The 17,500-nt window shown below is 37.9% G+C and overlaps 3 protein-coding genes and 2 long non-coding RNA genes across 8 annotated transcripts; 3 read left to right on the top strand and 2 right to left on the bottom strand.

Moving 5' to 3' along the window:
- Positions 1–87: 87 nt before the first annotated feature.
- Positions 88–4,483, top strand: LOC140973163 (uncharacterized oxidoreductase At1g06690, chloroplastic). The gene is made up of 9 exons (XM_073435764.1): positions 88–488; positions 1,934–2,018; positions 2,181–2,297; positions 2,468–2,532; positions 2,614–2,702; positions 2,803–2,882; positions 3,316–3,427; positions 3,799–3,918; positions 4,014–4,483. Exons 1-9 carry the CDS (start codon positions 179–181, stop codon positions 4,197–4,199), a joined length of 1,164 nt encoding a protein of 387 aa, XP_073291865.1. The 5' UTR covers positions 88–178; the 3' UTR covers positions 4,200–4,483.
- LOC140973164 (uncharacterized) lies at positions 2,724–3,309 on the bottom strand. The gene is made up of 2 exons (XR_012174582.1): positions 2,955–3,309; positions 2,724–2,916 (listed from the first exon to the last, which is right to left on the bottom strand). It is a non-coding gene; the product is annotated as an uncharacterized lncRNA (long non-coding RNA).
- A 395-nt stretch (positions 4,484–4,878) lies between the features above and the next one.
- LOC140973162 (uncharacterized) lies at positions 4,879–6,622 on the top strand. Of its 2 annotated transcripts, XR_012174580.1 has the most exons (4): positions 4,879–5,355; positions 5,444–5,503; positions 5,590–6,051; positions 6,396–6,622. It is a non-coding gene; the product is annotated as an uncharacterized lncRNA (long non-coding RNA). The 2 variants fall into 2 exon arrangements; XR_012174581.1 differs by having other exon boundaries at positions 4,879–5,685; positions 5,827–6,051.
- Positions 6,623–8,446: 1,824 nt separating this feature from the next.
- LOC140973161 (large ribosomal subunit protein P2-like) lies at positions 8,447–10,351 on the top strand. Its single transcript, XM_073435763.1, has 4 exons — positions 8,447–8,568; positions 8,673–8,760; positions 9,782–10,023; positions 10,123–10,351. The coding sequence occupies exons 2-4, from the start codon at positions 8,673–8,675 to the stop codon at positions 10,147–10,149; spliced, it is 357 nt and encodes a 118-aa protein (XP_073291864.1). The 5' UTR covers positions 8,447–8,568; the 3' UTR covers positions 10,150–10,351.
- A 2,050-nt stretch (positions 10,352–12,401) lies between these two features.
- LOC140973158 (neutral/alkaline invertase 3, chloroplastic-like) lies at positions 12,402–17,500 on the bottom strand. 3 transcript variants are annotated; one of them, XM_073435758.1, is made up of 7 exons: positions 17,333–17,500; positions 16,031–16,718; positions 15,391–15,556; positions 15,112–15,323; positions 13,706–14,199; positions 13,562–13,610; positions 12,402–13,106 (listed from the first exon to the last, which is right to left on the bottom strand). In XM_073435758.1, exons 2-7 carry the CDS (start codon positions 16,661–16,663, stop codon positions 12,783–12,785), a joined length of 1,878 nt encoding a protein of 625 aa, XP_073291859.1. In that variant the 5' UTR covers positions 16,664–16,718; positions 17,333–17,500; the 3' UTR covers positions 12,402–12,782. The 3 variants fall into 3 exon arrangements, with proteins under 3 accessions (XP_073291859.1, XP_073291860.1, XP_073291861.1); XM_073435759.1 differs by having other exon boundaries at positions 17,321–17,492; XM_073435760.1 differs by having other exon boundaries at positions 12,875–13,106; positions 13,687–14,199.

The following is a 17,500-nucleotide window of genomic DNA, read 5'->3' as shown; positions in this document are numbered from 1 at the left end:
ATTAAGATTGAGATTTATCAATCATTGCTCAAAAATCAAAAATCATTTTTAAATGTTCACACTAGATATTTGAAGAAAATTGGAAAAAATAAAAAGAAGCTGTGCCTTATCCTTGAGCCCTCGTTAACCAACCCAACCGTCATAGTAAGTGGCAAAAGCTCAGACACACACACCAAAAATGGCAGCTGCAGCCATGTCAGTCCATCAAGCCATGTCAAATTTCCATGCTTCTAAACCTTGCGTCGGTTATGGCCGGTCGAAGGGAGTGCGCCACGGAGTGTTGCGTTGCTGCCAGGCTGCTGTTGAGGTGGCGGAGAAGAAGAGAACGGTGGTGAAGAATGGGAACGATTCTCTCGAGATTTGCAGAGTGCTCAATGGTATGTGGCAGACCAGCGGCGGATGGGGTAGAATTGACCGAGACGACGCCGTCGAGGCTATGCTTAGCTATGCTGACGCCGATCTCTCCACCTTTGACATGGCTGACCACTGTATGGCATTTTACTTCTCTTGTTTCGTGGTGAATTTTATTTTTACTTTTCCCCATTTCATCTTACTCGAAGACCGAAGCTCTAAGTGCAACTTGTCCGAGTCCATGTGTTGGTGGGATCATCAATCTTAATGAGGGGCGAACAGAATGGGGATATCTAGTGTACTTTTGTTCGTCCGATTGAATATGGTAGCAGATTGAGATAGCATTCCAAACATGAGATATGGGGTGCTTTCGAATTTATCTAGATAAGGTCTAGGTTCATCAGGCCACGGATGAGTGAGTGTCAGCGGGATGATACATCTTTGAATGCAAAACTTTGAATTTCATTTATAGTTTTGGAAATATAAGATGTTGTCCAAAATACATTGTTCCTCACTCAATAAAAATTGTTAAATTCGCCTTTGTTAAGCAAGGGTATTTGATGATAACAAAATTTTACTTTGGGTTCGGTCTGATGAACGGTGCTTTTGGGTTCGGGTCGGTACTGAGGGGTCTTCTGCACAGACAAAAATAGGGTTAGGGGGCGCCAGAGATGTTTCCGGCGAGACTCATCCGATGCTTAACTCAGTGTTTTGATTATGAATGCAAAGAGCAAAGTGCGATATATTAGTGTTGAGCGAGAGAGAGTGCGTGAATGTTGTAAAACCTTGACCAATACCTGGTATTTATAGAAGCAGGAGAGGATAGTTACTTTGTTGGAGTAGAATTCTTCCTAGTTAGAATCCTACCTGCTGAGATAGTAAACGTCATATGGTAGGACTCCCTAACCAATGGCGGCTAGGGCTCTCGCCTTCTCTCGATGAGATTTTATCGGATCCCATATTTATCGGGGTTTTTATCTACTGACGAAGATGTCTTCATATTCCCTAACTCAAATATGAGCCACACTAATTGGCTTGGACACTTAGGGAATGGTTCGTGTGCTCAGCCTTGTCAGAATTTTCATGGGCTTGGCCCCTTTGATATGTTCTTGTGCTCGACCTTTTTCGGAAGAGACTATGGGCTTTGACTTTTCAGACCCTTGGTTAATAATGAGACCTGGTCCTTTAACGGTCTAGGCCAATTTCGGAGATGGGCTTGGATCCGCCCATATGTGGTAGTTTTAGGGACGTCAGTTTTGAATCAAGAAAACTCGTTGCATCTGCAAGGTTATTTCTTTGCTTTCTAACGAGCACACATCGAAATGCTGGTGCTTGGCTTCCTACTTTTGTTCTGGCCGATGCATCTAAACCAATTAATCAAGTGACATTTTGCATCTTTCAAGGAGTCTCTTTCATGTCACAGAAAGCTCAGACACTGCATTGTTTACTAACTAATATACCATATTTGCAGCATGATTGGTTAAGAAATGCACGTATCTTGATACAAGATAGTTGCAATAGTGATAGCCACATTTCTATGTGAGAGAGAATGATAGACTTATCCTCTCTTGTTTTTCCAAAGATGGACCTGCAGAAGATCTTTATGGTATTTTTATCAATAGAGTACGAAGAGAGCGCTCTCCAGAATATTTGGAAAAGGTTAGAGGGTAAGTGTAATGCTGCAATATTTTGGTATTTTTATGATTTCTCTGCAGCTGTTTGAGTATCAAATTAAATGAGATGCTCCTTAAAATCATGTGCAGAAGAATATTGTTTATAAATTCAGACCATTATCGTAACTCAATTTGTTTCCTTTTCCTGCTATGTAGTCTGACTAAATGGGTGCCTCCACCTGTCAAGATGACTAGTAGCTACGTTCGCCAAAGTATCGATGTTTCACGTAAGAGAATGGATGTTGCCTCTTTAGATATGCTTCAGTTTCACTGGTGATTGGGTTATACTCTTCTTCTCTCACTGAACTTGCCAAATTATCATCATGAAAATTGACATTCATTGTTGCTTATTTCTAACCGTCTCTATCTTATAATTGAAGGACATCCAGATCAATTAAAGCTTATTTCCTTTGTAACTTTTTTCTTTTATTTTCTTCAACTAGGTGGGACTATTCTAATCCTGGCTATCTTGATGCTCTAAAACATCTGACAGATTTAAAAGAAGAAGGTTTGTATATTCTCACGTGTCTCCCAATTTATAGTATTTCAATTGACTATAGACTAGATTATTTAAGCAATTGGTACGCAGGTATGATTAAGACTGTTGCTCTGACTAACTTTGACACGGAGAGGCTGCAAAAGATCCTGGAGAATGGGATTCCAGTCGTTAGCAATCAGGTGGGAGAATTTTCTTTGTTGTTTTAAAATTTATTGTTCTCTGTGTGTGTGTGCGCGTATGTGTCTCCAATCCATGGTACTTTATACTTTATTTTTACAGGTACAACACTCAATTGTGGACATGCGTCCTCAGCAGAAGATGGCTGAGCTTTGTAAGCTTACAGGAGTAAAACTTATAACGTCTCTCTCTCTCTCTCTCTCTCTCTCTCTCTCTCTATATATATATATATATATATATATATATATATATACACACACATTATTCTTATATCTCTAAATTTCCTTGCTAGATGTAGTTCATTTGTAAAATGTTTAATTCCGTCCTTTTCTTTCTCCCAGTTTTTTCCATGTGGCATAGAACTTGATCCAGGGAAGTCGGCATGAATTTTCTAACATAAAAGGAGGAATAAAATTTTGTGTGTAAATTTGTCCATTTTTACTTTCACTACCGGCTGTTTCTGCATTTTATCGAAGTTACCAAGTCAATAAAAATGAGGAAGTAAAATACTTAAAAGTGCTGTTTAAATATTTTTGCTGTTGTAGTTAAAGATGTTTGAGCTTAGTGTAGCTAATATCTTCGAAATTTTCATGCCTTGTGGTGCTTTATTTACAGGTATGGAACAGTGATGGGTGGACTACTGTCTGAAAAGTTTCTTGACACCAATTTGACCATTCCTTTTTCCGGCCCTCCGTTAAATACTCCTTCACTGCAGAAGTACAAAAGGGTATGTCACTTTATAGCTGATTCAAGTAATTTGGAATTTGTGTTCTTCTCACGGGGAGCTACTCACGAAATGCCCTTGCTATTTTACCACTCAGTGTTTGGTGGTATGTAAAGAGAAATGAAATATGTTGGTCATAGTCAATGGATTATGCGAAAACAGATTAGATGTTCCACAAATTTAAATCAAAGGTCAAACGTTTTTCTCAAGTGGTAAATTGTTCCCTTACTTCAATCGCTCTCTTTAAATATCTAGAAACACTGTATGGATACCTACTGTTTCTAAGTACCGGAGATTGGGAGGCTATTTTTCATTTATTTGCACCAAATTTATATTTGATGGTGTGTTAACACTTATGTGCCTAAAACCCATAGATGGTTGATGCTTGGGGAGGATGGAGCCTTTTCCAGGTTCTGCTTCAGACCCTGAAAAATATAGCTTCAAAACATGGAGTTTCTATCCCAACTGTTGCTGTGAAATACATCCTCGATCAGGTCAAAAGCCATAACATCCAAACCCTTTTGCCTGCACTATTTTCATTACTTTTCTAACTGCATTTCAATCGCTATACTACTTGTATCGATTGCAGCCAGCTGTGGGGGGATCAATGGTTGGTGTGAGACTTGGTCTCTCAGAACACATCAAAGACTGCAACTCTATCTTTTCCCTCGTTCTTGATGAAGATGATGTGAACAGCATTCTTGAAGTTTCGAAAAAAGGCAAAGATCTGATGAAAATAATTGGCGACTGTGGGGATGAATATAGACGGGTGTAAGATGGGTTGCCGGTTTGGCTCTGTCACTCAGAAATACTCATATTTAGTATCTAATACATTCTTGAAGTTCTTATTCTAGATAGGGCGGAAAATTTCACAAGGGATGAACGCCAAATTGTTATGTTGTATGTAGTTATGTGTAGAAAGAGAGGTCTACATTAATCTTGGAGCTGATAAAGCCACTCAATGAACCCAAATTATAGTCATGTAATGTACACAATCATAGCAAGATGGCTCTTTTTATCCCCCCAAATATACATGACACTAAACAGTATGCCTTTAAACACTGTTTCGGTGGCAAGCATTCCTTCTCGTTTTTAAGGCTTCAATCCCATTTCTGCATCTCACCTATTCATGATCTGCTATAGTACATCCACGCAATGAATATTTCTTTGTAGTTTGTGCATTTATCCCATTGTGAAGACATGTTTTTCCCGATCACTTCGATACTTCGTAGGTTTAACTAGTCAACAAATAGGTCATTAACCAACCATGTTATGTTAGTTTGTATCTTCAATATTAAACATTAGCCATCTTGCTGAAAGAAGAAGAAGAAGAAAGTTAGTCACACGAGCTTCTCAAATGGGCTTCGAGACTCCATCGGTCCAGATAATTAGCCCACATTGATGGAGGGCGATTATTGTAATTCATGAACTAGTTGCCAAAAGCGCGGGAAAAGTTTTAGCATAATGCATACCCGACTTCCTCCCAAATTCGCTTGAATATCCTCTCAACGTTGTTTCTACGCAAATCCATCTCAGTTTACTCTCACCAGGTGATCGGAAGTTGCATTTGGTCAAATTATGGTGGAAAAGATGAACGGGGGCGATAATTGGAGGAGAGAGAGGAAGGAACTCGAATTTCGAAAAGCTGAAGCTGATTCTTAACGCGGAGGAGCAGTTTGAATCCACACTCGGCTTCAATCTCTTCACTGAAGGAGATAAACGCCTCGGATGGCTTCTTACTTTCGCTTCTGTTAATTTCACATTCTTCCCCCAGTTTTCCATTTTTTTTTTCTTTAGCCAGTTTTCTCTTGTACGGGTTTCTTCAGTGTTGATTTTAAGACCCTGACGTGGTTTTGTCTTATTAGTCTTCTTGGGAGGATCAGGAGACACGTAAAGTGTATAGTTGCGTTGATTTTTATTTTGTTTGTCAGGTAATTTGCTATAGTCATAAGTTCGATCTTGTTTGATTTGGAATATTTATTTTACTTAGTTGTTTGATGTTTGAATCTTTGACTCTAGGATGGTTCAACATTTAAGGCAAAATATAGGTTCCGGCCATATTTTTTTGCGGCCACTAAGGTTAGTAAAGTATGAATTGAGTATCAAAAAATTGGATTGAATGGTCTGTTTCTCACGCTTGAGCGTGTTACGTTATGTGATTATAGGATAAGATGGAAATGGACGTAGAGGCTTATTTGAAAATGCACTATGAAGGTCAAATTGCGGACATTAAAATTGTGGAGAAAGAAGATCTTGATCTGGTGAGGCACCCTTTTCTTGGGAGAACTCCATTCAAGCGTTGTTTTCTTGGCGCTTGATGCTTGTAGACATCGAATAATAAGTCGAATTCCTTCTGATGCTTTGGGGGATTATTTACTGGCCCTTTTTCTTCATGCCCATAGGTTCAGTATGCACCATCTAGTTTTCACAAAACATTATTTTCTGACGGATTTATCATTCGTGCGGAAAAATCATCTGTCTGGCTTGCACAAATGCTATTTGAGGATCTCTTTTGATACTGTTCAACAATTGATTGAAGTGAAAAATGATCTAATCCATGTTTTCGAAAGAAACCAAGCAAAGTTGGATGCTGAGGATGCTTATGAATCTATATTGACAGGGAAAAGGTAGTCTGCTAACGTTGAACTACTACTTGCAGTTTTTGGTTGCAGTCAATAATCTCATCATCCTTATTGATAGTTTACGGTTGTGCTGAGATCATCTTGCATAATGCTTGATGAGAACTTATTTTCTGAATTTCTAATTGTTTTTTTTATCAAACAACCACAAGATTTCATGGACTGCAATATTGATCTTCGCCAGTATGATGTAGCATACCATGTTGGCTTTGCCATTGACAGCGGTGATTACTTTCTACAAAATGAGTTTTAAGGGATCATTTTCATTCTTCTTATAAATTTATAGTCACTGATATATTCCTCGACCTGATTCTGTTGTTTTCGTCATTCAGATGTAAGATGTGGGCTTTGGTTTGATGTTAGTGTTTCTAGTTCTGCTGTTACAATGGAAAGGAGATCAGATCTATTGCGATGTGCAGAAGTTCATGTCCGTGCTTTTGATATTGAAACCACAAAGCTCTCTTTCAAATTTCCAGATGCTGAATACGATTCAATCATGATGATTTCGTACATGGTTGATGGCCAAGGTTACCTTATCATTCATGAAAATCTAAATTCCACATGTTGTTAACGATAAAATTAGCCCAGAAAGAGGCAATATGGCAAGTAGCATGAAAAAATGGGTTCCATGTTCACCAAAAGAACCATATTTTCTTGGTCGTTAAATCTTGAAGTAACTCATCTTTCTTTCTGTTCTCCAAGCCAAACTTCAGGGCTTCCAATCTCCTCCTACAATATGATGCACACATTCAAATAATGTCATGGAATTTCTAGAATGAGAATGAACTACTGTTTTTCCTTTTCTTTTAATAGAGCAGATGTAGAGGACTCTTATATAAGTTGGCACATTCTCTATGCTACCACCTATGACACTTTAAAACATGAGAATCATTTGGTACTACTTTGTATCGTTAAGGCGACCGTGCAAGCTCCATCTTCGTCGAAATCCTTCCATGCCTTCACCACTTGCCAAAATCAAGCGCCTAAAACAACCAAATATTTTTAAAAAGAGTCATAATCAGTTTTAAAATGTAGTAAACATTGTAATCGATAATTTTGAATCTTCCTCGCATTCCAAGGGTCGGGGAAATGTAATTATAGTCATCAAATACTCTATTTATTTGAATAAACATCAGAGTGTGCCTGGAAGCAAGTAATGTCGAATGGACATCATTGATATTTGATCATTCCACAAGCTTCATGAAACACATCATATAAAAATAGAAAAACAAACAAGGACTTCAATAAGGGGAAAAAGAGACGCATTTCTAATAAAACCACCAGACGTTAGTCGGCTGAAAGTTATATGGACGACTTCTAATGATTTAAATCGCCAGAGCCGTAGACAATCCATGCTAGCTCACCATGTTTTCGTGGTTGAGTGACCATACCTCTCCAACAATGTGGCTTCTGATTCCAACTGATTACATCTCTCCTTTGCTTGTTCTACAGGCATAGACATCCCTAGTTTTTGTTCACTATCCTCGAGCCGCTGTCTTAATTCCTTATCCTGCATAAAAGAAAACCGACAACAAAGAACTGGGGAAGTTAACTACAAAAAATAGAAACAAGCAAAGGAGAAACATATAATGCACGGTTGAATCAGACCCTCCTCCCCGCACATTGCTGATCCAACACAATCTCATCTTGACAGAACGGCTCGACATCGTTGATGTGTAGACCTATTAAGCATGACAAAAAAAACCGGACAAAAGTTTAAGACCTGAACATATACCCTCCTCGCAATCCAAACATAAAAGGTTAAAAAAAGTTAAATGTTCAAGAGAAGAATATTTTACATAGAAACAGATTCCGCAAAAGCCCAGCACACAAATCAACACCTTCCAGAACATGAGAAGCTATTTAAGGCGGAATTATAGGTGATGGAGGACCCATCATTAGATCATCACCCACCAACACTGTGTCCTCCATCGTTTGCTTTGAGTCCACTATACAAACAAACAAGAAAGCAAAAAAGAAAAACAACCCAGGAATCAATCGCTAGCCACTTCTTGAGAACCATGCTTAGATGTCTGACCAGAACGTTCAATTTAAGTTCATACCATCCATGGCGTTCTATTTGCTGTAGACTACAAAGTGCTCGACCAAATCACTGAGATACCTCCGACAAAAAGAAATTCAAATTTCACCATCAATAGCAAACGATGAATTTAAAGATTGAGAGATAAAAACTAACGGCGGGAATCTGTTGTATAGTTGTCAGTGCTGACTGCCCTGATAGTGCTTGAGAAGTTGAGAGACTGGGGAAGGAAATTTCGTTTTCCTGCTTATTGGGCTGCCAAAAAGAGTTATGTGGACTCTAGATCAATTTTTTACCGATGGGCTCTGATACGTGTAAGGCCCAAATATAAATCAAGGGCCCATAACACCTAAACCCTAGCTATCATAAAGACTAAATATGTCAATCTTCTTTCAGTTGCATCCAATCGCCAGCGATTTTTCATAACCCAAGCAGCACCGTCATCTCAGAGATTGTTATTCCAAGTAATTTCTTCTTCATTTTCCTTGATAATTCGTCTACTTTTGTATATATTCCTTTGATTTTGTGATTCTATTTTGAGTCTACTATTGCCTTGGACGACATACAGATGAAGATAATAGCAGCTTATTTGTTGGCTTTGTTGGGTGGCAACGCCAGTCCTTCCGCGAAGGACTTAAAGAAAATTCTCGGCTCAGGTTAGTCTTCATCTATCTCTGTATGTTTCTGTTTTTTTTTATAAAAATAAAATCGTAGCTGTTCAAGTATTGAATCTTCATATGGAATATGTTATTTGATCTGATTATGCATATCGGAGTGATTTTATGTTTCAAAATACATTTAGAATTTTTGATCTGGTTTAACTTCTTGTTTGAGAATGTTATAATCACTTGGAGCATATCCCTTATGCTATGAGGCTTTAGGGAAAGCTTTGTGAACTCATTTCTGTTAATTTTGAAATTTGAAGTTTTGAGTAATTTCTTTAGTTGAGTGGTTAACGGATGGCAAGATAAAAGAAAAGCTTTCTTTGTTACATTGAGTTCTGTTTGAAGTTCCAAAATTAGGAACTCTGTGATGGAATATTGTGAGGAAAGATGAGAGACAAGTAGTTGATCATGTACATGTCTCTAGTTTTCCATTAGGCCATGGAAGAGGGATATTTTGATGTTAAACCAAAACACCCGCTAGTAGCTGGATATGCAATGCAAAAGATAAGAAAGATTGAATGATGTTCATAACATTCACTGTTCGTTCATACGAACTTGCCAATGACGAGAATCTTTGGCTTGTGCCCAACTGTGGGAGAGGGAGGCTTGTGCCAACCCTCTAGCGTAGTTGCCAAACTATTTATCAATTAACTTTGGAGCATTCTTGTCTCACACCATCAATATTTAAAGTATATAGTTTCAGTCATTTGAGAACTTGTGCAAATAAAGTTGGTAGGTGTAGTTGCTGATTATGTAGTTCCAATTAGGTGAACATTACATTTTAAACTTCTGGATAATAACTAAGTTTGGTCTTGCTGCTTGGTGTGGTATTTTTTTTCCATTTTCTATGAGTCTCTAGGCATTAGTATTTTTTAAATATTTTTCAGCCTTGTGCTTTTAGTTGATCTGTGTTAATCTATTTTGTTTTACATTATGTTTGCAAATTTTATTCCACACACTAGAATCAGTTCTCTGACTGTAATTGTATTGACCTACTCATTTCTTGGTTCAGTTGGAGCTGAGTGTGATGATGATAGAATCACCTTGCTGTTGTCTGAAGTTGAAGGAAAAGACATCACTGACTTGATTGCTGCTGGAAGGGAAAAGTTGGCTTCCGTGCCGGCAGGTGGGGGTGGGGGTGCAGTTGCAGTTGCTGCTCCGGCTGCTGCTGGTGGTGGTGGTGGTGGTGCGCCTGCTGCAGCTGCTGAAACCAAGAAAGAAGAGAAAGTAGAAGAGAAAGAGGAGTCCGATGATGTAACTATCTGGACATGGCCGTATCAAGACTTGTTTGTTATTATGCAAGATTTGGACAAATTTCACTTGTGTCTAATCTTATTTTCTGTTTGATTGCAGGATATGGGCTTCAGCCTCTTCGACTGAGGGTGCGACAATCGCTTTTTTTGCCTGAAACAGCCATCTTCTAATCTTGTTCTTCAATTTCTGGTATTAGGGAACATTTATTTTAAAGATGCTGATATTTTTAGAATGGTACGTGTAATTTTGTTGTCTGAATGAGTCATGGACAAAAGCCATCAAAACTGGAGTGTTTAAACAAGAGCTTAAATCTTGATGTTGTTTCCTTTTTCTATTATGTTCTGCATACATGTTCCCATATTAATTAAAAATTTGTACTCCATGTAAACTTTTGGTTTTGTGATCAAACCATTGCCTTTAAGGAAAATGAGATATTACTCTTAGGACAATGCACTGTGTGGAGTTCATATTTTTTTAGTAGACCGTATATATGACGATAAATGTACACTTTTAGTTTTAGTCTAAAGGTATTGACAAAAAGAGAAGGTGAAATTTCCCGATTTAAAAATAGGAGGTTGCTTGGAACTATTTGTGGCCTCGCATATATTGCCTCTTATGCGTTCTCCATGATGTATTGGCTGATATACATATGATGTGATTGAAACCATTGAATTATCGATGTTTTCAATTCTCCACGAATTTATGCGGGTCTCTGATCATATCTGATTATGGTCTTTTGTTTTACGAATCTAAGGTATCTTTGGATTCATATGTTTGAATGTAATTATTTCAAATCGATAACTGTAAATCTATCTATTTGAGTGGATAAAATTCATTTTACAATTGATTTTAAATCTTTGACTATTTTTTTTTTGAGTTATTGTAATTGTTATATGTTTAAATTAAAGAATTTGAAATTACAAAATTTAACTCATCAAACTTGTTTGGATATTATTGAATTTCATAATTTCAAAATTTAACCGATTTTAGTTTTATATTGTCTATGCATCAATATGATGAACTTTTTTATGTTCAAATTAGAGTCGATTTAAGTTCCTTCCCTAGGTTTTTTTAATCAAACTAAAATCACTCCATAGTGTAATCCATCCAGAAGAAATCTTTTTTCTTTTTTGGTAAAACGACCAACTAATTATCAATGCATTAAAAAATTATTTGAATACTATAAAATATCATAAGACGTTAAGCACTTGAGGTATCACTTGAAATTTATCAAAATAAATAGTTTTATTGGATGAGCGAAAGTATTATGTGGGGCGCCATTACATATTCAAAAATATATATTTTTTATGACGATGAAACTCGTATGGACTAACATTCGATATGTATCGAGTAAACATTTTAGCTAACGCAATAAACTACAAATCATGTTGAACAAGAACAATCTTGTTCCTCGTATCATCAGCAAACCAAGGATTGTATGACCAAAGCTGATGAAAGATCGAGATCAAGGGAAAAAGGGGAGAGATCTCAACGCTCAAAAAATAGCATAGGGGAATACAGCAGTACTATAGATGTTCCGTTGCTAGGATTAGATTTATTCAATCTACATGTTTACTAATGAACCGTGACCGCGCAGCTATTATGGATCCAATTGAATTTTCAAAAACATAACCCTTGTATAATACCAGATAACATTTTGAATTATCAAGTAGTCATCTGTTGACATGAGTTTAAACATTCTAGCAAGTAGCACCAGCAATGTGTCTGTTTGGCTGATTTGGCCGAAAACGTGTCCAAACATTCTGCCCATCCCTCAATGGCTCAGTAGTAACTTATGATCCAAGAAACTAGCTAATCGAATGAGTTACATTTGATTATATTGTCAAATCACTTTGTTTTTCTCCTTTGAAATTCCAGGTTCACTCGACCCGACCTGCCCGCAGGGGTCGATCCAACGGCTCAGATTTTTCCGAGTCAATTTTTTTTTTTTTTTTACATGGAGGTGGGCCCGGATCACTCATGTGGAGTGATCCGGGCCGTTCATTACTCTAGTCCGAAATAATCCGAAATTCCACCACTCTGTGGCAGGTTCTGGATTTACTTGAAGATGCTTGTGAGTCACTATTGGAAAAAATTGTGGCCGAGGATAGTCAAGTTTCAGCTTCTTAGCTTTTTTACGCAAGAAGGTGTACATTTTTTACTCTAGTCCTTGTTATCAACTGCTTGATTCGAAATGTTCATATGAACTGCATTGTTTGGACTCTCCATCCCGAAGACTAGTATTTCAGTGCACTTTGTTTACAGGAAAAAATATCGGAGCTGTTCAGTCCTAAGATTCTCATTTTTTTTTTATGTTTCCATTATGTTACATTATCTGCAGGTATACTAAAGGCTAGACATATAATAAAAACTCGAGAGAACTACAAATGCATGTAAAACTCTAAGTTCAAGTCTCCCTCCCCGTACACGACCTTTAAAGAATCCTGGAAAATAATTCTTATATATATGTATCATATACAGCTCGCAAATGTCAACAAGTAAGCGGCCACCTCTCCTGTGTGCCACGACCTAAAGTCAACTGGCATTTTCACGCTAAATTTCATGCCGATTGTGCACACAGGAGTATTATGGGTATCTGAAGTAATATGTTATAATATGGTCAACTTTATAACTGGTGGCTGCTTACGGGGTGAAACCTTGAATGAGATCCTACAATTTGCTTCTCTCTCCGCTGAAATCTGGCACAAGAAAAATATAGCCAGGATAGGAGAGAGGTGTACTGACAGATTATGCGGAATTCATATAATGAAATTCTGGACCGGTCCTTTTCGTGAACGGTTTCTCCTTGGAGTGGCTAGTGCGCAGGAAAAGGCATTCATAAGTGCGGTGTCCGCGGTATTGACCAAGAAATTTGCCGCAGATGGGTTGGCAATGAGGAGTTTTGCTACTAGATATCCTGCGATGGACCAAGTTTGAAAGAGGTGTGCCTGTTTTCCAATGAATCTTGCTCCTTTGGTGTCGTAGTACTCGGGCCATTTGTCTTTTGCTAATCTTTTTTCGGCAATCTTGATTGCATTTTCAGCGATCTCTGGTCTTTCCATTTTTATGCATGCCACAGTTAACTGAAAGAGCACAAATATGAATCAATAATAAATACAAAATCTGATAGATCAAATAGCTGTTGAAATAAAAGCTTGATCATGGAATAATCTATGCGTTGCTATTTGAAAAGCCGAGGACTGACATGAAACTAAAATATGCCACCGCTCGTAAAAAAAAACCCAACGTTAGTGGAGAAACTGCAGTCCTAGAAAAATTACATACGAAGCTTGAACTCTTTTTCTTCCATTTAACGGGAAGTTATTCACTTTTATGCCGCACACAGTAGGCTACAAGTGTAACACTACTCCCAAGTGGACTAAATCAACCTCGGAATGGCATATTCAAGCAACAGTCCGATACAATGCTCCTCTTTTTTTGCAACTCAAATCCATGAGTAATACCACAAAGCTACTTGGTTAGACATTACAATTCAAACTGGTAATACTAGCCAAAATAAGAAGAGAAAAAAACTAACCTGCCAAAGCAAAGTTGGCCAGGAACCTCCGTTATGGTAAGACCAAGGACTGCACGAAAAGCAACAACATGCATTGTTAACCTGTGTAAGTTCACGAAATCTGATATAGAAAACAAGAGGAGTACATTAACAAAGAAACTGTACGTGTTCTTTGGATCACTGCCTGTAATTATTCGCCATTCCTGGCCCTCTAATGCTGGGTAACAAAGTTTCATTGGCATGTCTGCTACCAGATCAGACCATTTTGCTTCAATAAGATCCAAAATCGCATGTGACTGATCAGTTGTAGCAAGACCGCATACTATAGCCCATAAGTTTCCTAGTGAAAATAAACGAAAGTCCATATGTGCCGGCTGCAGGTTTCCAATAAGATAGCCTCCTTTTTTAGGCATCCATTCCACAAGCCAGGGAGGAATCTGATCTGGGTAGATATTAAACTTGTTAACTGCATCATATGAGTACTCTTCTGTCTTGTATCGATATATTTCATTCAGTTTCTTCAAATCAATCCAATAGTACTCTCGGATGTGAATTGATAATGCCACTAGTCGATTGTTAAGTGCCTGCACAAGATTAGCTGAAACCTCCTCTGGAACAAGCATCTCGCGAGCACAAAGTAGAGCTGAATAAAATAATGACTGCAACAAAAGGCAGCATATCAGCACATATGCGTGCAGCATACCTGTGCAACAAATATAATTTTCACCATTTGTTCTTGTGGCTCCTTTTCATGTGGTAACAGTGTATCATTGAGCCCGGAGGACATCTCTGGCTTACAGTGAATTTTAGGCTCTGAAATGCTAATAATTTTCAGGTTTTCACAAGTAAATGTCCATAGCCATTCCGTCGAGCATAAGTATGAAGATATGCACGAGGGAGAAAAAACGATAATAGAGTACAGTTGATAAACCATGTCTCCAGAAAATGCTTTCATATCCTATAATTTGTTTAAATCTACCTACACTTTATAACAAAAAGGTACAGGGAAGTATGGAATGGAATCAAGCCAACAGGTGTTCAGGAATTTTAATTTAAATACTGCATAAAAGTACGTAGTTCTGTAAAATTTCTCAAAGGCCGTCATTCAATTGCTATTGTGCTGAATCTCTCACATTATTCCGAGAGAATTTAATGGCATTTCAAACATATCTTCAAGGAGACAAATGGTTATTCAACCATTGGAAGACTGAAACACAAGAAAGTTTTCCAAGAATTGTGAATGGGTAACTTTTTCACACTTAGGTCACAAGGCAGGCTACTAATCATGAATGGAAGTGGCAAAAGGTACATAGGACATTACAAAATTCAAATACAACATCTACAAAGACGAACAATGGGTAACCTGCCACTAGTAGAAATATTGTCTCAGCTTCAATCCTGTGAGCAGTTTGGACTGTATGGTTTTGAGGTACTAGGACCGTTTGAGGCGAAACAAACTCTTTAATTTTCTTCAAAAGAATATAAACCAATGGGGGAAAATGGAGAAGAATTAAGAGGGGGAAGGAAAGCTTGCATAGAACAGAATAGAAGGATGGTCTGAGATAAAACACCTGAATTTCAAGGGGGTGACCATGGATACCCAAGCGACGATCAATCATGCACGACCCATCTGTTACCAACAAAGTTGGAAACATATCAAAACCATCTGCCAAACAAAGTTTTAAAATCATCCTGATTCCAGTCTGAACGTCAATCCGTTCCTGGACTGAAAGGTCTCCTGAACATTTTCCATATGCTCGTAATAATATGATCCACCACAAACCTGTGAAACAAATTCTTAAGCTTATATGTGTCCAGAACTACAAGACAGTCAAAAAAGACAAACTAACCAGAATCGACTGGTGCCACCCGACCAATTGCTGCCTCACCAAAGTCAGGATCTAAGATCTCTTCAGTTGCAGATTCATCACCATCAAGTGGTACAGTACGCACCTTGAAGCTTGCTGGCATCAGTCCTTGCCCAGGACTATGGCAATCCATGGTTTTCTCCCAGCTCTGAGTCAAACAAAAGAAAACATCCAGTAGAAGCAACAACAGCTATGGTACCAAGCAGCATGTTCATTCAGTAAATTGCCCTTGTAGTGCAAAAGGATGAGAGATGTATTGGCGCCAGGTGCAGAATTACCACACATGATTTTACTCAAACAGGAAAGGAAAACATAGAAACATTTTAAATGTCAATCAAATATCAGTAGGCGGATTCACACAATTATGAGGAAGTCCTAACATCTAAAAGAATAAGCATAGGACAACGAAGCCATGCACAACTACAAAATAATCATAATTGTTTCAAATGTAGTGATAGAAAAACGACACACAAGCAAACATACTAGTGCAAATATTTTAGTGAAGATTAACAGAAATTCCAATTTTGCTTTTCAAGCATAGAAATAGTTGATTTCGCAGTCACCAAAGTTAAACATCTTGAAAAACAGGAAACTCTTCACCCGATTAGGATAGTAATATTACCTGAAGCTGAAGAGTGTGCAGAATAAAGTTCCGAACAATTTCATACTCTCCTTTTAATAGGAAAGCGATCCCAGAAGGGATAAAATCACGAATAAACACTTGATCATAGTTGAGAGTGTTTGAGTCGCATGGATCGTTAGCAGCAATGGTTCCAATTGGGTTGCCACAATAGCATAATATTGATTCTCGCAACAACTTCCAAGCTTCATCCTCTAAAGATTCTGCAACTCCTGTAATTATCAACTTATTATTTTTTGCTGCAGATGCTGATCCATTGCTGGACGAAAGGCCTTCCTTTTCACCAACCAAATGCCCTGTTGCCTCAGTTTTACTTCCATCTTTTGAAAATGTCTCTCTAACACTCTCGGCCTTAATGCAGTTGCATTCGAAAGATTTTGACAAGTTACCTGGTTTATGTCCTCTTAAAACATGTTGTGCACCTGTCATCACACGGTTTCCTTCATAATATTGACTTACCCCAAGGCCCTTCCGCAATATGGCCCTATAATCTCCATTTTTTGCACTTTTGACACTATATTTGAAGGAGAGCGGTGGAGTGAAATTTAAATTTGGGTAAATCCGACATGGCAACCCCCAAGATAGAACTTGTAGGGATGCTTCTGAAGCAGCCATCAGAAAAATGACTTCGAAATTTGGTGATCGTGTTGATTACACTAGTTTGGTGTTCCTAAACAAAGCCACAACATTCAACTTCATAAGCATAATAGTTAAAACATACATAGTTGATTCATAGGCTTAGACAATGCTAACCATATTGAAATACATGAATTTCTAAACAAACACAGCCTCTTCAAAGAAAAGGCTGAATTGTCCAACACATCGACATGAAGTAAAACAAATCAATTAAACTAAAAGAGAATATAACAAGATAGCAGAGACTCGGCAGACAGTTTTTAGATTCACTTTTCATTTCCCTTGTTGTCCCCTCTCCAGTCTGCTCTAAATGATCACGATCAAACAAAACAATTAACTGAGGAACAATGTCATACTGACAATTGCAGCATGTTTTCCACCTCCACTCGTTATTTTCAAAATCTCGTATGGTTGCCTAGTCACAAACAGAAAATCCTTAAATCTGGAGACGCAAAAAATTTAATCCGTAACCGAGAAACGTATTCCTGCTAAGAGGAAACAAAATTCAACAAACCAAAAAATACTGCACCATGTACGATTAAAGAGATCCTTTCATTTCTACTAAGCTAAAACAACTATGGATTAAATATAATATCAAACAACACACGCTGAATTTACGGATTGAAAAAACAGTACTAATTTTCTTACTTGATTTCTGAGAGTAAATTTGTATTTGCGGAAAGAAATTAGAGAGTCGGAGGAAAATCATGCGCAGCAACCGCGGGTGTGGTACGGAGGAAGCCAACTGTTGGCGGAACTGGAAGATACAGGCACCTAATTTGCGTGATTTGGTGCACGTGGACCTACCGAATTCAT

The sequence above is a fragment of the Primulina huaijiensis genome, chromosome 3 (genome assembly GCF_012295235.1).
Source record: "Primulina huaijiensis isolate GDHJ02 chromosome 3, ASM1229523v2, whole genome shotgun sequence".
Lineage (NCBI taxonomy): Eukaryota > Viridiplantae > Streptophyta > Magnoliopsida > Lamiales > Gesneriaceae > Primulina > Primulina huaijiensis.
This window is presented reverse-complemented; position numbering and strand designations above follow the sequence as displayed.